Source organism: Rhinatrema bivittatum, chromosome 4 (assembly GCF_901001135.1).
Source record: "Rhinatrema bivittatum chromosome 4, aRhiBiv1.1, whole genome shotgun sequence".
NCBI classification, from domain to species: Eukaryota; Metazoa; Chordata; class Amphibia; order Gymnophiona; family Rhinatrematidae; genus Rhinatrema; species Rhinatrema bivittatum.
Genome location: NC_042618.1, coordinates 375,183,144 through 375,205,619, shown reverse-complemented (window position 1 = coordinate 375,205,619; position 22,476 = coordinate 375,183,144). Strand labels below are relative to the sequence as shown.

The window sequence follows — 22,476 nt, the reverse complement described above, 5'->3', positions numbered from 1 at the left end:
TGCAAACAGCACCTAAGGACAAGCCAAAAGTTTTAATTCTCTTGTTATCAGAGTTTTGCACCAGATATGCAAAAAATGTCACTATATGGTAGTGAATTCTTAATTTTCAAAATGTTAATGTTTCCAACAGCCATTAAAATTAATAATCTCTGTATTGATTTCAATAGAAACTTTATTACAGGGTTATACAAAGATACCCAGCCTGTTATTTATCTATAAGATAACTGAAAAGAAAATTTATTTTTTTCCTATAAATGCTCACCTTGTATGAAGATGTATTCATTTTCACCCAACTTCAAGACTTAGTAAATTTTCCGGCAGAAAAATAATCACTGCTTTTGGCAAATTACATGCAGTATTAAAAACATACGACTCAGAAGCCATTTCTATCTCTACCAAGCTTTTTAGGCTGGTGCCACATTTGGACTTGGGTAATACATTACTTGCTTTATTAAGTACACGTGACCCTCTTACCAATAGGCAGTCACTCTTATGATGTTACCAACATCTGAAATTAGATGCAGGAAGCATGCTTACACTTATGTCACGATGAAGTGAGGGCAAAAAGCCAGAAAATGCTTGCCCACATTTCAGTTACCACACTGGTAAAAAGCACATATGCCACCCAACTTCATTGGCTTAAATGGGGAAAAAAAGTAAAAGAAAAGATAAATAGAAGTATTCATTTGAAGGTAGAAAAGCTATTTAGTATTTACACTGAACTTACCAAAAAAATGGTTAACATTATTTTATACAAACTCATATATAGAAGTCCAAAAAAATAGTTGAATCTTCTTTGCACACTTTGCATTGCTCTTAGCACTGTCCACAAGGGAGGACCGCTCTCTTTTTAAATACACCTGTTCCAAAGCAATGAAGCCTCCTTCTCCAGTATAGCTCTCCTAGGATAGTGTGCACTGTTATCTCTATAGGGGATAATAGTGAGCAATCTTGCATAGGAAGGATAGGGGAATAGGGAAAAGCATGGTCAACTGGGACCACACTTGGATACATGAAAATAGAATTGTGCTTAAATCAATCAGGAAGTACATCATATCCTATCCTATGCACATCTTATTATAGATAGGCCTTGCTTCCATTGAAAATGACCCAATAACTAATTAAAATAAAATGATGGAGGAGCATTGTTACTGGTACTGAACATAACAATCTTTTCTCCTGCTACTTTTTGTACCAGTTTGGCTTTTGTGCCACTGACTTCTGACTTCCATTCTCCAGGCATTTTGGGCAATGTGTGCATTTTATAAGGCCACATTCATTTCCATAACTTTTGTGGTCAGCTTCTGTATGATAGAACACAGCCATATCATGTGGCTTTCCTCACAACCTGACTGACCATGATGAAGACTGCAGCACCTGTACATCAAGCTCTTCTCCTCTTCTTCAGCCGGCAAGTATTGCAACATGGAATATGGCCCCAGTGGTTACTCCAAACAACCCAGTATCATATTTCTATTATTTTTATATGTACACATCATTTCATGTAGTAGCAATGACAACGCTGAGGTGAGGCAGGGACACCAAAAGAGGGTAGGATCTAGCCAAGGGCAATTAGGCGACTCTTTGAAATCCTCCCTTTGCCTATGAGTGGCAACATGGAAAAGCTGGCCCTGCTGCCCATATGCATCAGCTCCATGGGTGTTGTCAGTGCCTGAGCTGTCCTGCCTCCTGGCTCACATTTTCAGTGTCTCCAGTCATCTGCTGCAGGCTGGGAAAGTGAAGAGGTCATGTGGGTGGCAGATTAGACAGATGTTAGGGCTGCTAAAGTATCTATAGTACCAATGGAACTACTGCCAGTGGTTCTTATCTAGCTATATTTCCACTGAACTTTCACACTTGTGAAGGAGCATATTTGAGACCCCCCCAAGAACAGAATAAAGGATCGGCCCCAGTCCACCTTAAGACAGAGGTGACTATGACTGCTTTCTAAATACAGAAGAAGTAAAGCACCATAAATAAAAGCACTGAAAAAGCCTTCTACTCATATGTTGTGCTACACCCTTTTTCTTCTCATCACCGTATACCACTCTCTCTCTACCACCCCTCATGTTTAATTGTCTTCTTCAGTCAGAAGGTCAACAGCACAAGAACACTGTAAGAGTGCATATACGTCTGATCCCAGTGGCAACTACCATTGCCTTTTGTGCATCCTGTTGAGAGAAGCAAACAGCAGTGGGGAGGAGCCACTGCTGTGTTAATTGGAAGCATGCCATCATTGTGACCCCCTATTGAAACTGTACCTATAATAAATGCAGCCCAAGATGAAAAGATACAATCCTGCATCAGTTCCAGGGTTTCTCTTTGCTGGTAGCTGCCTCTCCTCCTCTTGCTGAGGCTGATGTGAAACAGACAAACATGTTAGTAGAAGGTACCAATGCTTACCACTCCTCTTGGAGCTCTGCTTCCAGCGCAGCCTATAACAGCCCTGGCCCTTCCTAAGAGGCTCTTGCATTGGAGAATTTAGTTCTTGCTTAAAAATTGGAACCCTTTGTTTAAAAAAAAAAAAGAAAAGGTTTGTTTTATTATCTAATAAGAGAAAAACCACAGGATATGTTCCATCAAATTTCCTGTTTTCCCCCAAGTATTAAAAGGTTTTAAGAGTGTTAAAATAACTCCTACAAGAAGTGCTGGGGTAGATTTTACAAATCTATGTGCGCGCATACTTTTGTTTGCGCACCAGGCGCGAACAAAAGTACGCGGGATTTTATAAGATACGCGCGTATCTTATAAAATCCGGGGTCGGCGCGTGCAAGGGGGTGCACATTTGAGCACCTTGCACGCGCCGAGCCCTGTGCGCGCTGCCCGTTCCCTCCGAGGCCGCTCCAAAATCGGAGCGGCCTCGGAGGGAACTTTCCATTCACCCCCCGGCACCTTCCCCTCCCTAACCCACCCCCCCGGCCCTATCTAAACACCCTCCCTACCTTTATCTTAAAAGTTACTACTGCCTCCGGGCAGTAGTAACTTACGCGTGCCTGCGCGGCAGGCCCCGACACAGGCCCCGCCCCTGGACTGCCCACACGCCCCAAACACGCCCCCGATCCTAAACCATGCCCCTGGCCACGCCCCGACTGCCCCTTTTTGCAAGCTCCGGGACTTACGCGCGTCCCGGGGCTTGCGTGCGTCGCTGAGCCTATGCAAAATAGGCTCAGCATGCGCAGGGGGGATTTAAAAGGGTTACACGCGTACCTTATGCGCGTAACCCTTTTAAAATCCGGCCCAATGGGCATTAGGTAGCAGTGCTCTGACCCAGACTTAACACCAATCATGAACAGGAGAAAATATATTCAGGTCTGAGATCTTCCAGAGTTGAATAAAAGATGTGGAAGTATTTGGGTTAAGAGGATGCTTGTGGCTGGAGTCATGGATGTTAAGGAAGCATCGAAGGTGGCTGCGCCTTTGACTATCTTTTTTTCAGGCTATGCCAAATATGTTTCTATGACAGTTACTATCTGTATATTTTTATATTTTTGCCCAACACAGCTCAAACAGAATTTGGGTGAATCAAGCCCTCAGGTACACAAAATATCTTAGAAAACTTGTCTGATGCCAGTTTTCTTTAAGCTCAGATTGTAGCTTCAAAAAAAGATCTGCTTTGCAGAAGGTAGAAGAGTTGCCTATTAATATATTTTCCTAAAACTCTATATATTCCAAGTAAAAAAATGCTCAGATATCTCGTTTAGAATTTTGTGAAGAACTACAGTGTATGAATTAGAATCCTTAAATAGTGCTGCAGTTCAATTACAGTACAATAATTACAAAATATAGAACATCTCTTTACAAATACAATTTGTCATATATTACAGATCATGTACAGTAAATATTTGCAATTTTAAACAACCTATCTTATCTAATTCAAAGTTAACCTGGTTGAAAGTGCATTTGCAAAAATGCATTTATTCCAGTGTATCTGCCCTTAAAATGATAGTCTTAAAATAGACCATCTGAATGATATTTTCTTATGTGAATTGATGCAAATGACAATAAAAATTACACATCTTTTATAATGGTCTCTTGTATGTTTGACATAAGTCTTGAAAAGAGTTTTAAGATAAAAATCTGGCTGCAAATATGAAAAAACAACAATGCTGAAAACGGAACATTTGATATGCTATTGATGGCTGAGGTAATGACACTGTTGTCTTGATTGTCATCACCTAGGTTGTTTCACAATGTTTCCTTCCCAAATCGCTTTGTGCTGGAGAGATTCTGCGCCCGGATGTGCTCCTATCCCTTTCTGAAGGTCACAGATTATGTGGAATATAAACTGAATACCTCTTTGATCTTCCTCATACAGGAAATAAACCTTTTCCTACCGAGACACTGAAGACTCTGTTGTAAAGGTCGTTAAAGGAAGTTTTGATCATTTCTCATGATTCTGGAGACACATGCTATTATGCAGACTTATGGCTTCCTTGATATATGATATCACTTAAACTTGACTGCTCATTCACTATAACTAGTGCCTAGCTTCCTTTGATTATGAGGCACTTTTATTTGTGTGTAATGTGAAAACATAATTGTTCTCCTTTACTAAATACTATAAGGTAGTAATGCATATCATTTCATCAGCTAAGTCCTCTTCATATCTGTTAGCATCTGGTTCTTCATCACTATAACCAGGACCAAATTCTTGGAGTTCATAATCACGCCTACTTAATATGGGGAACATCTCTCCAGTGGTCCCATTCTGAACATTTCCATTGAGAAGGTTGCTGGCCGCGCTTTCCATTTCATCAATGGTCATGTCACATGCATCAGCAATTTCGTGTTTTGTGGCTGTAACAAATTTAGGATCCTTTGCATACCGTCCTAAGCCTTCTGATATTAATACCTGAAACAAACAAAAAGCAAAAACAGAACAGTGTGCTTACAGCCTTGCAGACTTTGGAATGGGCCCAAATGTTTCAATAGTCTCCAAGTTTATGCTGTGGAATGTGTGAGTGTTTAAAAGGGATAAGGAAATGGGGAATGAACTGTAGATACTTATGAAACAATTGTAAAACGATTAAGGTGCCTAACTTTTGTGAGTTGGCTCCTTTGGAAACTGACTAGGAACCTAAATTGGGTGGCCACAGGGGCAAAGTTGGGGCAGGGAAAAAAAGTTAGGCAGTTAGCACTGATTTTCAGCACAGGGCACCTAATTTAGGACTTAAGTGAATTGAAGACTTAAATTTAGGCTCCTAAGTTTTAGGGGCCTGAATTTTGCAAAAATGTTCAGTCAAAAACTTAATCTCGTGACTGAAAATTTACTGACTTTAAGTCCCTAATCATAAACTCTTAGGGGCAGATTTTAAAAGCCCTACGCGCGCCGGCCCTATTTTACAAAGGCCCGGCGACGCACGTAAAGTCCCGGGGCTTTGGGAAAGGGGCAGGCAGGGGACAGGAAGGGGCACGGGCAGTCTGGGGGCGGGATGGGGCCAGAAGCCTCCGGCACAGCACCCATTTGCCGTTGTGTTGGAGGATTGCGTGCTGGCCGGGTGCCAGCACGCGTAATCTGCGCCTGCCCGGAAGGTTAGGGGAAGGGGAAGGGAGGTTAGGGTTAGGGGGTTCGGAAGTTCCCTCCCAGGCCGCTCCGAAATCGGAGCGGCCTGGGAGGGAACAGGTGAAGGTAGGGGGTGTCAGTGCACGCAGGGTGCACACTTGTGCACACCCTTGCGCACGCTGACCCCAGATTTTATAACATGCTCACACCTGCGCATGCATGTTATAAAATCAGGCGTCCATGTGTGCACGCTGGGTAGCACGCAAACATGGACGCCTGCACATTAGGGATGTGAATCGTGTGCCCGATCATCTTAACGATCGAAATCGTCTGGCAGGAGAAGAAAATCGTGTTTGGCACGATTTTTTAGTAAAAAAATCGTTTTTTACGATTAGTGCACACTAACGGGAGTTAGTGCGCGCTAAAAAGAAGTTAGTGCGCACTAACCATTGTTAGTGCGCGCTAACAGAAAATGATACAATTTGACACTTTTCAGGTCAGTGAAGGTCAGTTTAGGAATGAATATGTATTCCTATTGGCTGCCCTCTTATTTATTCATGTTACCACGGTTCCCACTGACAATGGATGGGAAATGGAAACGGTTGGTAGCTTGACAAAAATAGTAATGTGATCAGTCAATGTGACTAGAACTTGTGCCCTATCCCTGATTCCGGGAGTGTTGTGATCTTCCTGCACACAGTGCCCTAACCCTGATACCGGGAGTGTTGTGATCTTCCTGCACGCAGTGCCCTATCCCTGTTACCGAGGGTGTTGTGATCTTCCTGCACTCAGTGCCATATCCCTGATACCGGGCGTGTTATGATCTTCCTGCACACAGTGCCCTATTCCTGATAATGGGAGTGTTGTGATCTTCCTGCACGCAGTGCCCTATCCCTGATACCAAGGGTGTTGTGATCTTCCTGCACGCAGTGCCCTATCCCTGATACCGGGAGTGTTGTGATCTTCCTGCACGCAGTGCCCTATCCTTGATACTAGGGGTGTTGTGATCTTCCTGCACGCAGTGCCCTATCCCTGATACCGGGAGTGTTGTGATCTTCCTGCACGCAGTGCCCTATCTCTGATACCGGGAGTGTTGTGATCTTCCTGCACACAGTGCCCTATCCCTGATACTGGGAGTGTTGTGATCTTCCTGCACACAGTGCCCTATCCCGGTTATCGGGGGTGTTGTGTACTGTACTTCTTCAGTAAAAAAGCAAAACAAAACCAAAAAATACCTCGGCAGAACACCGAGTTCGGCGTCGGTCTTCATAACTGGCAGCCGCCGCAGGGTCACATCACTCCCGGTATCTCTGATACCGGGAGTGTTGTGATCTTCCTGCCACAGTGCCCTATCCCTGATACTGGGAGTGTTTGTGATCTTCCTGCACGCAGTGCCCTAACCCTGATACCGGGGGTGTTGTGATCTTCCTGCACACAGTGCCCTATCCCTGATACCGGGAGTGTTGTGATCCTCCTGCATGCACTGCCCTATCCCTGATACCAGGAGTGATGTGATCTTCCTGCACGCAGTGCCCTATCCCTGATATCGGGGGTGTTGTGATCTTCCTGCACGCAGTGCCCTATCTCTGATACCGGGAGTGTTGTGATCTTCCTGCACGCAGTGCCCTATCTCTGATACCGGGAGTGTTGTGATCTTCCTGCACACAGTGCCCTATCCCTGATACTGGGAGTGTTTGTGATCTTCCTGCACGCAGTGCCCTAACCCTGATACCGGGGGTGTTGTGATCTTCCTGCACACAGTGCCCTATCCCTGATACCGGGAGTGTTGTGATCCTCCTGCATGCACTGCCCTATCCCTGATACCAGGAGTGATGTGATCTTCCTGCATGCAGTGCCCTATCCCTGATATCGGGGGTGTTGTGATCTTCCTGCACGCAGTGCCCTATCCCTGATATCGGGGGTGTTGTGATCTTCCTGCACACAGTGCCCTATCCCTGATACTGGGAGTGTTGTGATCTTCCTGCACACAGTGCCCTATCCCGGTTATCGGGGGTGTTGTGTACTGTACTTCTTCAGTAAAAAAGCAAAACAAAACAAAAAAATACCTCGGCAGAACACCGAGTTCGGCGTCGGTCTTCATAACTGGCAGCTGCCGCAGGGTCACATTAGCAAGGAGGCGTTAAGGTCGCGCAAGCTACCCTAGCGCCTCCTTGCTAGCACGACCCCCTAATTTGCCTATTGCATGGTGCCCCCCTTTCGGGTGCCATGCATGCGTTAAGAAAGCGGGCGCTGAAGTCAGCGCCCGCTTTCCGCAAAAGTTATTGCATCAGCCCCAATGTCTGATTTTTGTTTTCCTCTTAGCCACTTTGTAAAGGGATCTCCCTTCTTTACCTCAAGGTACTTACCGCTTCCACTAAGCTGTCTGCACTTCTCTGTTTCTCACTTTCTTTATGCTGAAAGTGATTAGGTACAGTTAGACTGGCCGGCGTGAACGTCCTGTAAGAAATGTCCGGCTCATCGGTGTACCAGGAGCTCCTGTGCAAAGAAGGCAGACTGCCGTTCATCTGCTCTTTTGACTCTGCCCTCTCCACTCGGATGAGAGGTGTGTAGTAGGGCGTATGGTCCCTGTTAGGAGGTGTGGCAGGTGGCGTGGCCCAGGAACGCGTCGATCGACTTGGTGAGTGCTTCTGAGCTTTAGTGGAATCCAGGCCCGCAACAGCCATGATCTGGTACAGAAGGAATATAAAAGTGTGTCCAAGGGTTACATTTCGCCAGCAGGGCCCCAGCAATAAATAGCAAAACAGACACAAATGATGCTGTGATTCCAGGGATGGACATTGATTTTTTTGAGAAGGAAATGATGACCTCACTTCTCTAGCATAATACCCAAGCCGGGACATAGTCAGGCTACACCATTTTTCTTTGTTTTTGACAAAGATATTGCAGTCAGGTGAAAGGATATTTGTCTGTGCAGCAGAGATTTACTCTTGTGCATGATGCTTTTGCACATCTCACAATTTCATAGAAGAGGGGGTTGCTGTCAATTTTGAAACGTGATCAGTTCTTGTGGAATAAAGAAAGCATTTTATTTGACACATAGTTACATACAAAGGGAAAAACAATTCAGAACTTGATTATTGATTCTAAAGTAAGATTTAGCATAATATGTGGATCAAAGATGCTGAAATGCACCCAGCAGTCATACATATATAGCTGTGGTAGACATAGACAACTCTGAGTCCTTCAAGAGCTGTAAACATGTCCGGTTTATAGAACAACCAAACAAAGCAAATGAGCTTGCCCGATCAAAAGAATGCAAACTTATCTGATGAATATTCACTCTGCGTATCCTGATAAGCAGAGCAGCCTAGAGTTGAGTACTCCTGCCACGTAACAATTTCACAATGTATATAAAAGTAAAACACTGCTAAGACCATCGTCCTAAATTTGCTTACAAGAATAAGGAGTTATACTACTACCTGTACATATCATAAGTATTCCTGCTGTTTAAAAGTACCAGCCAGGGCTGAATATCCCAGTGGTGGGAATCTGTGGTAAGACCGAAGGGCCCTGCACTTCAACATCACATTGGCACGATCCTCACACACTGCCAACCCCCTTCCTGGCACAATCGTCTTCCATGAGCAGGGGGGGGGGGGGGGAAGGTGTTTAAGATCCTATACCTAGGGGTGTGTGAGATGTAAATCTGGTTCTGAGCCCGGACTTTTCCTCCTCCTTTTGAGCTTTCAATTCAATTAGAACTGGTCTCTACTGGGGCTACTATACTATGAACTTTCATTTGCAAACCACCTAAGGGTAGGGGTGGGGGGTTTCCCCATGTTTATCCCTCTCCTACCTACTGTCTAGCCATCCCTAAAAGCAGCAGTCCATGGCCCAGGACTCAGACCACAACGCAGAGGTTTCCAGCAGGTGTGACATTTTGCACCCCCCTCCCCCCAGTGGATAGAAGAGGGAGTGGGTCATAGCTGCCACTGCTGGGGAAAACAAATCTGTAGTCTTGCAAGACCGTCTGGCCCCACACAGTTCAAATTTCAGAAGAAAGCCAGGAGAGGAGGTGGCAGCAGCAGCAGCAGCAGCAGGGGAGGAGTGATGCCATTGCTCACCGCATTACTCTTGCCATTAAGAGGATGGAAGGGGAAGCGATGCCAGAGAGGACAGGAGAGAAAGGGATACCAGAGAGGGTAAGAGGGAAGGGATGGGACTGATGTTTGGGGGAGGAGTATAGGAGGAGGAGGGAAGGGAAGGTGGTGTTGATGTCAGGGAGTTAAAGGGAAGGTACTGTTGCCAGGGGGTGGGCGGAAAGGGAGGTGGTGGTGGTGGTAATGCCAGTGGATGAGGGAGGAAAGGCAAGACATAATGCCAGGGGAGGAGGAAAGTAAAAAGGCCGCCATGAGGTGGGATCCACTGTGGCCCTGCTACAATCTCTACTGCTCCTCTGCACACGGCCGATGCTCCTCCTCCTTCCTGCCCATGTGGCTCCAGCAATGTTTTTCTTCTGGGGCCATGCAAGCAGGAAGGAGGAGGGGCACCTGGATGTGAATATTTCTTTGGGCTGTGGTGAGATGAGCTGCACCATGGCCCCGCTGATCAAAGTGACATGCCCCCCCGCCCCCCCTAGGTACAAAACTACTTCCTGCTTTTTCTTCTGCTGTCGGACACAGGTAGCAGAAAAAGTGAAAAAGTGAAAATCACCGGTGGCAACACAGGCCTCTCCCTGCTCCCAATGATGCCCCACCAGGTGTGCCTCTCCGAGCAACTGCATGGTTTGCACACCCGGTGGCGCCAGGCCTGACTATGAGCCATCAAGCTGGCCCTAAACATATATTTTGAGGTCCATATTCAATCACTGTCTGGATAGCAAAGCTAGGGCCAGATTCATTAAGGCTTTTCATTCATTTTGTGTCTATGGAAAAAACCCTTAGTGAATCAGGTCCTTAGCTGGATGATTATAGTCAGCTAGCTTTATCCACTAACTTTAGGACAGCTCTTAGGCCTGACAAGTTATCCAGCTAACTGAATATTGGATTTAGCTGGATATTTTAGCCAGCTAATGCCCCTGGAACAGCCCCTAAGTTATCCAGCTTATTTTTTAGCCAGATAATAAGAAAGCTGGCTAAAAGATAGCCGGCTTAATGCCCAAATTCTCATTTAGTCAGATATTTTGAGTTATCAATCGAAATGCTTCTGAATCTGGCCCTCCATTATTACAAGAGCAATTTGTATTCTATACTATCGGGCCGATGCAGTATGGTGTGCTCAACCGAGCGAACTGTTAGCCCCTGTTTGGCCACACGTTTTCCATGCGCTATTTTTACCCCTTGTACAGTAAGGGGTAATAGCACGTGGAAAATGCGTGGCCAACCCCCCCCTCCGAAACTAATAGCGCCCGCAACATGCAAATGCATGTTGATGAGCCTATTAGTTAGTCCCGCGCGATCCAGAAAGTAAAATGTGCAGCCAAGCCACACATTTTACTCTCAGAAATTAACTCTTGCCAAAGGCAGGAGTTAATTTCGGCGGCACCAGGAAAGTGTACTGAAAAGCAGAAAAAAACTGCTTTTCTGTATACCCTCCGACTTAATATCAGAGCGATATTGTCGGAGGCCCCAAAAATTAAAAAAAAATTAAAAATCGTAAAAAAAAAAAAAAGCCCGCGGCTCGTGGGTTGGAAGACGGACGCTCAATTTTGCCAGCGTCCATTTCTGAACCCGTCAGCGGGTTCAACAACCGACGCCAGTAAAATTAAGCATCGGCTGTCAAACCCGCTGACAGCCGCCGCTTCTGCCAATAAGGAGGTGCTAGGGACGCGCTAGTGTCCCTAGAGCCTCCTTATTACCGCGGGCCCTCATTTGAATACTAAATTGCGCATCCAGGAGAGTGGCCTTGGCACGCGTCGGGAGAGCGGGCGCTTGCCTCGGAGTGCCGGCTCTCCCACGCATTTTACTGGCTCGGCCCACAAGTTAGCAATCATATGAGCAAGATTTTTTAATACAAAGGTGATTCATAGAACAGTTTCATGCTAACAAATAATCCAGTAAGTCAGAAGCTTTCTAATTATAATAGTAGTGACATGCCATGTATTTATCTTTCCATATATTCTATTTAGAATAAAAGATTATAATAAACTTTTCTACATGTAGACATTTTAATCAATAATTCCTGGTTTAGTGTGCAGTCAGAGACAGTATAATGGAAGGATATAGTTACATAGTAACATAGTAATGATGGCAGAAAAAGACCAAAAAAGTCCATCTAGTCTGCCCAGCAAGCTTCCCAAGGTAGTAACTGCCACTCTAATGCAGGTTACCCCCAAGTTTCTATTAAGGGTAGTAACTGCCGTTCCGTGCCGGTTACTAGAGATGTGAATCGTGTCCTCGATCGTCTTAACGATCGATTTCGGCTGGGAGGGGGAGGGAATCGTATTGTTGCCGTTTGGGTGTGTAAAGTATCGTGAAAATCGTTAAAATCGTGAGCCGGCACACTAAAACCCCCTAAAACCCACCCCCGACCCTTTAAATTAAATCCCCCACCCTCCCGAACCCCCCCCCAAATGCCTTAAATTACCTGGGGGTCCAGCGGCACACTAAAACACGGCACACTAAAACCCACCCCGACCCTTTAAATTAAATCCCCCACCCTCCCGAACCCCCCCCCCCCCAAATGCCGTAAATTACCTGGGGGTCCGTAGCCTTAAATTACCTCCGTAGCTGCGGTCCGTAGCTAAATCGGGGGAAGGGGGAGAGCAGGAAAAGCGGCACACTAAATCGTGTAGTCTTCAGCCGGCGCCATTTTGCAAAATGGCCACGGCCATAGACCAAAACGATTCGACGCAGGAGGTCGTTCCGGACCCCCGCTGGACTTTTGGCAAGTCTTGTGGGGGTCAGGAGGCCCCCCCAAGCTGGCCAAAAGTTCCTGGGGGTCCAGCGGGGGTCCGGGAGCGATTTCCTGCCGCAAATCGTTTTCCGTACGGAAAATGGCGCCGGCAGGAGATCGACTGCAGGAGGTCGTTCAGCGGGGGTCCGGAACCCTCGTGTCACACTGCTTCGTCGATTTCAGGTCGTATACTGCATGGTGCAAAGCTGAGGGTGTTAATCTTTGTAATACTACCTAGCAGGTACTCTAACAGCCTTATGCAGAAATCATAACCAAGGTACAAAATGTGAAAAAGATCATTTGAAAACAGTTGGATAGGGTCTGTGCTCACTAGCCACACATTGTTTGTGGGACAATGGTCTTTGGTGTTTGTTGCCCCAGCTGCAACCTAAGGCCAGATTTCTCTCCTTGCAATCCGTTGGGCTCACGCGAACTGCACCCAACATTCTCTTTTTTCGTATAGGAATGGTGCCAGTGGTATAAGGTCCTCTGGAAAGATTTCTAGTACCAAATATCAATAACAACTGTATCTTTGGACAGGAGAAGGGAAAGTTTCAAATGAGTCACCACTTTGCTTAGCGGAAAGAAAGTACACACTGACTGCTCTGCTCTAGTATTTCTGTGTAGATAAGAAAGGCATTATTGGGATGTATTTAGATCAGGGGAGAAAACTGCATATGGGTTTAGTTATTTTTTTACAAGGATTTGCAAGCCCAGTGCCATCAGGTGTGCAAACCATGCAATTGACCCGGTGGGACAGTATTGGGAGCAGGGAGAAGCCCGTGCTGCTGCCGGTGGACACAATCCCACAGGCGGCAGAAGGAAGCCACAGCAGAGGAAGCCCATTTGGCAGCTCCTCCTCTGGCACTGGCCCTGCGGTATTCAACACTCGCGGTGCTAGAACTTCCTGTATTCTTGTGAGATGAGAATACAAGAAGTGCTAGCACCGCGAGTGTTGAATTACCTCGGGGCCAGCACAGGAAGAGGAGTTGCAGAATGGCTGCTTTCCACACAAAAGGAACAGGCTGGCAGCAGCAGCAACAGCAGTGGAGGAGGAATGTCCCATGGACCCTGACTTCCTGGTCTGCATGTGTGTGTGAGTGAATGGGAGGCTGCCTTTGATGAAAGTGTGTGTGTGAGTGAGTGAATGGGAGGCTGCCTTTGATGAAAATGTGTGTGTGTGTGTGTGTGTGTGTGTGAATGGTAGGCTGCCTGGAATGAGTGGGTGAATAGGAGACTGCCTGTGATGGGTGTGTGTGTGTGAATGGGAGGCTGCCTGGAATGAGTGGGTGAATAGGAGACTGCCTGTGATGGGTATGTGGGTGTGTGTGTGTGTGTGAATGGGAGGCTGCCTGGAATGAGTGGGTGAATAGGAGACTGCCTGTGATGGGTGTGTGTGTGTGAATGGGAGGCTGCCTGGAATGAGTGGGTGAATAGGAGACTGCCTGTGATGGGTATGTGGGTGTGTGTGTGAGTGAATGGGAGGCTGCCTGGAATGAGTGGGTGAATGGGAGACTGCCTGTGATGGGTGTGTGTGTGTGAATGGGAGGCTGCCTGGAATGAGTGGGTAAATAGGAGACTGCCTGTGATGTGTGTGTGTGTGTTTGTATGAATGGGAGGCTGCCTGGAATGAATGGGTGAATAGGAGACTGCTTGTGGTGTGTGTGAATGGGAGGCTACCTGGGATGGGTGTGTGTGTGTGTGTGTGTGAATGGGAGCCTGCCTGGGATGGGTGTGTGAATGGGAGCCTTTCTGGGTTGCATATGTGTACGTGTAAGTGTGTGAATGGGAGCTTGCCTGGGATGGGGGTGTGTGTGTGTGTGTGTGAATGGGAGGCTGCCTGGGATGGGTGTGTGTGTGTGTGTGAATGGGAGCCTGCCTGGGATGGGTGTGTGAATGGGAGCCTTTTTGGGTTGCATATGTGTATGCGTAAGTGTGTGAATGGGAGCCTGCCTGCCATGCATGTGCACACACACATGCATGCACATGCATGCATGTGTGCACATGCATGCATGGGAGTCTTCTTGGGATGATCAGGGAGTGCATGTGACAATGGAAGCCTGCCCAGTATTTGGGTGGATGTGAATGGGAGCCTGCGTGGGGTGTGTGGGTGCTTAATCTACAAATGGTTGTGTGGATAGCCCCTGGTCTTCCACTGGGTGGCCTTAGATCCTTGCCCTGGAAGGTGATAGCTGATGGGACAGACTGTTTTTCTACAGCACCTCCCCCTGAGGATGTATCTGATGATTCAGTCCCTGGTCCAGAAAGGAGGAATCGAACCTTGCTGTGTGTGGTGAGTTTAGTTTGGGTTTTGATGAGGGAGGAGATGATTTTTTGTGCTTGTGCTGTGTTTGGTGGGAGTTTCCTCAGTTCCAGTGCATCCCTTGCTTGGTAGGGGCTATCCTTCTCTGTGACCAAGAAGGACTATTCAAAGAAGATGTTTTTTCTACTTTTGGTTATGCCTGGAGTGAAGTCCTGTTCCTGCTGGAGAGGCCAAGACAGGAGGGAGAAGTTCCTTTATGCCCTCTCTAACCATGGAAGGACTACAGTGAATCCTCACCCAGGGGGAAGTGTTGGATTTTATGTTAGTTGTGTTGTGATTTGGAGGAAATTTTTTTGTACCACTCCTCCTTTCTGTAAAGCTGGGCTGCAAAAGCCTGGTTGGTATACAGTAAAGAACAGTCAATTCACCATTTATGACCCGGATTGACCACAAATGTGAAATAAAACAAGTAGCCCATTGTCTGGACATTATTTTCATTCTGCTAAATCAAAGTAAAATGCCTTTTGAATACCCAGATTGTTGTCCTGCCTGGGCCATCATACAAAGGGGACAATACCACACCTACAAGGGATATCTCTTCACCGTCTGGGCCTACAGGTTAAGCCTTTCCCCCATAGGAAGAATCCACACCTTGGAACTTTGTAAAATTGGGGGCGTGGCAGAAGGAAAGAGACATCCCAAAGACATTTTTTGCGTGCTCTTTGGGAAAGATACAATCCATGATAAAAGGGTCACCCTTGAATACTCAAGCCTCTGACTATCTCTCCCCACTTCTTTTCCCTGTACTCCCACTAGAGAACTCCAGTCCTCCCAAATGGTTCTTCTCTCCTCTCCTCTTCTAGTTTCAGCTCGATTGTCCTGTGCGAGACTTCAAGCCTTCAGTTATTATGCTCCAAAGATCTGGAACAAAGTACCGCAACACCTACACCTCGAGCTGTGTTACCTCACTTTCAGGAGAAAAGCTAAAGCATGGCTCTTTGGCCACTCCTTCCCTTACAGTCCCCTTGGCAGAGATGCTCACTTTTTCCGACCTATCTGCCTGAACCGTCAGCTAAGGACAACAAGTTAACACACCCTAGCCCCTCAATGTTATTCATGGTAAATCCAATTTAACTGTTACTGTAAATGACCTTCCACCAATATGTTGTGTTAAAGCTTGTTTTGTAATCCACCTTGAGGACTCTCATGGAAAAAGGCGCAATATCAAGTATCTATAAACAGAAATAACTGTAAAAAGAGTATCTTTTTTTCGCATCCCAAGCAGTGAGAAAGGTTTATAGGGAGGCAGGTTGGGACTTAATCATTAAAAGGCCAATTTTCAGTTGCTATCTGGCTAACTTGGCTGAGATACTGAGCAGCACAGCCATGCTGCTGAATACACTGCTCTCTTAAATTTAGCCAGATTAATTTATTAGGCTAACTTTAGGGCAACTGAATAGCTGTTCCAGACTTATTCAGCTAATTTAGCCAGATAATGCTAAATATTGGCTTTTATCTGGCTAAATCAGTCAGACAAGGGGCCCCTCACTCAGCCACTTAACTTTCTAGATGGATAAAAAAATGATCTGGCTAGGTGGAGGCTGCTGACTATAGCAGGCTTTCTCCATCCTGCCATTTGTCTGGCTAAGTCCGAACTTAGCAGGAAAGATGGCAGTAAATAATGGACCCCTTTGTGACTTGAAGATAATGCAGAAGGCTTTGAAATGAGACTGTTGGGTGGACTGCCAGTCAGTGCACTGGACTAATAAGGTCTCTGTAGCTGCAGTCAGAAAACATTGGTGCTGCAGCCTTCTGCACTAGCTATAGACATTTGAGGAGTTTTTGTGGGAGCTGCAGTGATCGAGCTGAGATAGGACTAATGGATATATCAGAAAGGCCAGTTTATTCCTCTCCATGTATGGTTCTATTTGCTTTTGTCACTGGAGGCAGTAGAAGGCATTCCTGACAACTGTGGCCACTGGGGATTCCATGTTTACTCTGGTATCCAGGAGGCTGCCCAGGCTACAGACCTCAGATTTTAAGAGAGGGATGTCATTCAGAATCAATTTGAAGTCTTTGAGAGGTGCAAATGCGATATCTAGAGTTAATACTTCTGTTTGGTTTGGGGTTTGGCTTGAGTTTGTTGGAGGTGGCCCATTTCCAGACCTTTGTGCAGTTTCCTATGTGTAACGTCAGTCACAGATGCCTGGATGCTTTTTCTACCTTTGGAATCTCTCCTGAATTAGCAAAGATAAACTACCCAAGCAGTCTATCTTTGAAAGTTCACTGAAGTTGCACAGGTACGAAATGATTTGCATGTCTTGCCATTGGGCAGATTGTGCCCTAAACACAGATATTTTTTTGACGGTGAACTATGGGTTTAGTTTACCCAGATTCAAGATTTAGAAAAAAATTAATAGAAGAAATGTATTTGATGATTTTAGCAAATAAAATAAATCACTTATTGTTAAAAAAAAAAAAAAGTAAAAAAATATATGCAGCTCAGAAGCCCTTTGCATATTTTGGGAAAAGGAAATAGATACACCTTAGATGGGATCATAGACCGATGCCCTCTCTTCATCACTTTTATAAATGGTCACTTTCACTGGTGCTTAGATGCATGAATGGGGCATCTATGGTGGTTCCTCCTTCTGTGCACTCCAAATATCTTCTCAGGCCATGATGAATATTTTCTTTTCATGACAAGCATCTCCTAATGATTTTATGACAGCTGCTGTTTGTTAGGGCTTTTTACCCACTGTTGACCTATCAGAAGCTAACAATCATTCTGAGTGAATCAACCCCTAAGGAGGGAAATCTTCAAAGGCATGTGTTTTTACACATGGAAATAGGCTCTTTGAAAATGCCTACCCTCCCTGTGCATAAAAATATGCAGCTTTTCTGCACGGAGAGAGACAGTCAGAGAAGGGTTAGGGATTACACATGCATGCACACAGTTAAGCACATACACACAAGTATTTGATTTGGCTGGGAAATGTACCCTGCAAATAGCAGATGCAGGTCTGTGTGTGTGTACCATTTCTGACCCCTTTTGAAAATTGACATAAAGCCTGCAGGCACATGGTACCTACAGACTTGACACTTCTGCGCACAGGTTGAAAACTGCCCTAAAATCTTTGAAAGGTGCTCTGACAGTAGCAGCGTAAGCTGCAGGTAGCTTATGCTTCCAGTGTTTGCCTTGTGAGAACAGCGCTGGAAGTATCAGGAGCAGGTAAGAGGTTACCTCACTCTCAACAGGGGTTTTCGAGGTTCAGGGGGTGGGGGTAACAGGTTATTGAGGTTGCGGGTGGGGAGGGGGACAGGGCAGTAGGGAGGCCTTTTAAATACAATAAAGCAGGAAAGGAGGGGATGGAGCAATTTGCGACCTCCTATAAAAAATATTTGTACTCTTTTGTGGAGAATTGGGGGAGTGAGGGCTGCTTAGCCTGGTGGGGTCAGTTAAAACATATTGGGGAGGGGGGTGGGAATCATGCCACAGGCCCACAAAGGATTTTTTTTTTTTTAGGTTTTAGTGCTACCTAACCGGATATCTTTGAAGATATCTTTGAAGATATCCGGTTAAGTAGCAAGTTATCTGGTCATACAAGGCTGGATAACTTAAAAACCTAAGTGCTTATATTCAAACATAGCCAATTAGGTTTTTAGATCAGTTTTTTCAGTGGGATGTTGATCCCACTGAATATCTAGGTGAAATTATCTGGCTAATTTTAGCCAGATAACTTGTCTGCTCACCAGCTTACTGAATATGAACCTCAATATGTAATAGTTTTGGATGATGTATCCCTTCATGATCATTTTGCTTTGAGTTTTTTGAAATAACTTGCCACTATTACTCTTTTTTTTTTTTTTTTAATTCTTTTTTGGTTTTAATGGGACATTTTGTCTCCAAGTGAAGGGTATTGTCATGGGGACCACCAAGGCACCCGAAGTGGCAAATTTATATGTGACTCGGTTTAAGAATCTTTTTTGAGGGACATCTCCTTTTGATTCTCATATTTATCATATGTACTGGGTTAAAGGAATAATTATGTTCTTTTCACACATAGATTAACCAGTGCGATAAGAAGTTAAATTAACAATGTAGAGTAGCACTATGAGGACTCCTTTCTTGGGCATAATTACTGACTATTTGGAAGCAATCTTTTAAATCCACTATATACTGAAAAGAAACTACTCAGAACAATTATATATATTATAATAGTTGTCATCCACTTAATTTGAACAATGCTTTACCCATTAGCCAGTTCTTCAGACTTACCCTAGATTCATCAAAATGCGATAATAATGCAGCATGGATAATGCCCGAGATAAGAAAAAGGGGCATGTTTAGAATTACTGCATGGTAACATACAGGCCAATACAGAATGGTGTGCTCAACTGAGCGCACCATTAGCCCCCGTTTGGATGTGCATTTTTGACGCACTATTATTACCCCTTATATAAGGGGTAATAATAGCGCATGGAAAACGCACAGCCAACTCCCCCGAAACTAATAGCGTTTATCACATGCAAATGCATATTGATGAGCCTATTAGGTATTCACCCGCAATACAGAAAGCAAAATCCAAGCCGCACATTTTACTTTCAGAAATTAACTCCTGCCGAGAAAAAAAAAAACGACCAGATGGAAAACAAAATTTTCCATGGGTTGGCCGACCCGTAGCCCGACCCGGGATAAAAAACGAAGCACATCTCTAGTCCCTAGTGCCTCCTTATTAGCACGGGCCCTATTTTAAATAGTGAATTGCATGCCCAGGAGAGGTGCCTTGGCGCGCATTGGACCTTACTGTATGGGTCTGATAATGCTTCACAGAGGTATTATTACAGGGTGTGATAAACTTTTCACACCCTGCAATACTTCCTATTTTGTAGCTCACACTGAGAGACTGAAAGTGAGACTGAGATTGAGACTGAGACTATCTATAAGGCCTGCATAATAGTCGAGTATTTATATTCCAATAGGAGGTTCATCTAATAGCTCGAGGTGAGGTGTTGGTGCTTAAGGGGCGGATTTTCAGAGCCCTGCTCGCGTAAATCCGCCCAAAACCGGGCGGATTTACGCGAGCAGGGCCCTGCGCGCCGGGAAGCCTATTTTACATAGGCCTCCCGGCGCGCGCAGAGCCCCGGGACTCGCGTAAGTCCCGGGGTTCTCCGAGGGGGGCGTGTCGGGGGCGGGCCCGGTCGTCGCGGCGTTTCGGGGGCGTGGTCGGCAGCGTTTGGGGGCGGGTACGGGGGCGTGGCTACGGCCCGGGGCGTGGCCGCGCCCTCCGTACCCGCCCCCAGGTCGCGGCCCGGCGCGCAGGAGGCCCGCTGGCACGCGGGGATTTACGCCTCCCTCTGGGAGGCGTAAATCCCCCGACAAAGGTAAGGAGGGGGTTTAGACAGGGCCGGGCGGGTGGGTTAGGTAGGGGAAGGGAGGGGAAGGTGAGGGGAGGGCAAAGGAAAGTTCCCTCCGAGGCCGCTCCGATTTCGGAGCGGCCTTGGAGGGAACAGGGTAGGCTGCGCGGCTCGGCGCGCGCCGGCTATACAAAATTCATAGCCTTGCGCGCGCCGATCCAGGATTTTAGTGGATACGCGCGGCTCCGCGCGTATCTACTAAAATCCAGCGTACTTTTGTTTGCGCCTGGAGCGCAAACAAAAGTAGGCTGTTCGCGCTCGTTTTAAAATCCGCCCCTAAGAGTTTAGGGGCCAGTTTATCATGCAGAGAGAGACATACGAATAGCAAGTACATAGATTTGACTTCATTTGTCTCACAAAAATTAAATTTCTACTATGTTCTCTCACCCTAGCTTGATGGACTCTATAACACCGACCTCTATGTCATTGCTTATTGCTCAAACTAACACAGCTACCCCTCTGGAAGTTGTCATAAAAGTGGATGTTCAGGACAAGAAAACAAAAAAAGGTTCACCATAACCTGGAAAAAAGATAATAGTAGCATACAGGAAGAGAGACCACTATAGAAGCTTCCATTCACAAACATCATTTCATACTTGCCTTTGGGTGCAAACCTGACAAGAATCTGTCTGCTACAAATTTTCATAGTTCCTACTTCTTCATTTCTGCCTTTAAAAAATTGTTTATTAAAATCTCTATTTATAAGGAGACCTGAAACACAGCAGTGGTTTTTATAAAAAATGTGTACTCTTACCTGCTGTTGCATTAAATGCAATGGTAGAGCAGTGCGATGAGAGAAAGAAGGAGACGGTAATTCATCGTGACTGTTTTGTCTACGCAAGCATTCAAAGTTAAAGGAAGATCTCCGGTTTGCTGCTAAAAAAAAAAAAAAAAAAGAATATCATAAATTGAATGGCAAGAAAATAAAATTGTCCATAAGAAATACTTAGAAAATAGCAATAAAATAAAATAATAAATGGGGACAGTTTTTTCTTCTACACACAGTCACATAGTTGATGTGTATGCTACCAAGAATGCCTCTCCCTCACTCATGCACACCTCTTGGTTATAGACCTGTAGGGCTCAATTATCTCCCTCTCTTTCCCCGATGCCTCCAAGCCCCCCCCCCCCCCCCCCCCCCAGGATAATCACTTCCCCTGCCAAATCCTCTTCCCTACTGATATTTAAAATTTCCCTGAAGCAAAGTACATGCATACCTCAACTATGGAATCTGCCCTTGGATATAAAGGACCCCCAGACCTTGCACCTGCTTTTTCTGTGGGCAGATTATTTGCGCCTTGTCTTTGCAACCTAAACATAGCCCCCAGGAACAGCTTCCCTCTATCCAGCTATGAGTATGCACACTGTGGAACCCTGCACGTGCGTTTAGCTGGCTTGAGTAAGAACAATCTTCAGAGAAGCCAATTTACTCAGGTAAATTGCTAAAAGTTCCTGACCTTTTTTCCAGCCCAAGACCCTTCAGTAATCATGGAGATTTCTCTTAAAGTGGTAGATTATGAGTGTTTATCAAAAATGGATCAATGATACAGTGGCTTGACCATTCACATTACTGCTCAGAAGTTTTCTTTCTGCATGTTTTACTATGTGTCTAGTATATGTGCGTGTACTCTTATTTGCAATCACTTTTATTCAAATGAGTTTAAAGCACTAAAGGAATGTTTGTATTTGTCATTTTTAACAAGTTAATGGCATTGATTGCATCTTAGAGCATCTCCCTCTCAAATTTTCAGTATAACAGAGCGGCCTTGGCCATACTAAATTCACGGAGTTTGTAGGGGACGAGAGTGTTTAAGGATCCCTCAACAAGGAAGCATAGAGCAGATTAGTTAGCTAAGACTGTGGAGATCATGGGCCGTAGCATGACAGCAAAAACAAAAGAAATGAATGCAGATGCCTATGAAATAGAGGAGTGTCGAAACTAAACCAGAACTAAACCAATATAGGGGTGACTGTATACCAGGGGGATTATTCCGATCAGTTTTTGTGTTCTTTTCTCAGTGGTCTCATCAAATGGTGTAGTGTACCATGGGCAGAACTTGCTCAATGTGAAGATAGAAATCCTTGCTGTGTTGAAAATCCTGTGCCTGAATTCCAATACATGAAGACGTACTCAACTAGTGTGGTTCCCAAATAGGTCTGACTTTTATTTACAAAAGAAAATTGATTCTTCTACAGTGTTACTGTTTAGTAGGGGTATGCACGGTAAAACTTGTTTAGTTTCTCATGTCATTTCGTGAGAAGGCATTTTTCGTGTCTTTTCAGAAAATAATGCATACTATTTGCACCAGGATGATTCTGGCAACTGGGGGGGGGAGCTAATTTTTAAATAAAAGTGAGAGGTTGGAGGTGTGGGACATGGGAATGAGGGGTTTTTTTTTTTTTTTTGCTAATACTACTGTTTTGGGGGAATTTTGGC

General features: G+C 45.4%; 1 protein-coding gene across 13 annotated transcripts in view; it reads right to left on the bottom strand.

Moving 5' to 3' along the window:
- Positions 1–3,538: 3,538 nt before the first annotated feature.
- The window catches only part of CACNA1D (calcium voltage-gated channel subunit alpha1 D), a 513,308-nt gene continuing 494,370 nt past the window's right edge, over positions 3,539–22,476 (bottom strand). For 4 of the 13 annotated variants that reach the window (XM_029600877.1, XM_029600880.1, XM_029600881.1 and 1 more), the window contains 3 exons: positions 20,794–20,915; positions 7,870–8,190; positions 3,540–4,852 (listed from right to left, as the gene is read on the bottom strand). In XM_029600877.1, the coding sequence (XP_029456737.1) occupies positions 4,559–4,852; positions 7,870–8,190; positions 20,794–20,915 (737 nt within the window). In that variant the 3' untranslated portion in view covers positions 3,540–4,558. Of the gene's footprint in view, positions 4,853–7,869; positions 8,191–20,793; positions 20,916–22,476 lie in introns of all 13 variants that reach the window. The other 9 variants (XM_029600879.1, XM_029600883.1, XM_029600888.1 and 6 more) reach the window with 4 other exon arrangements.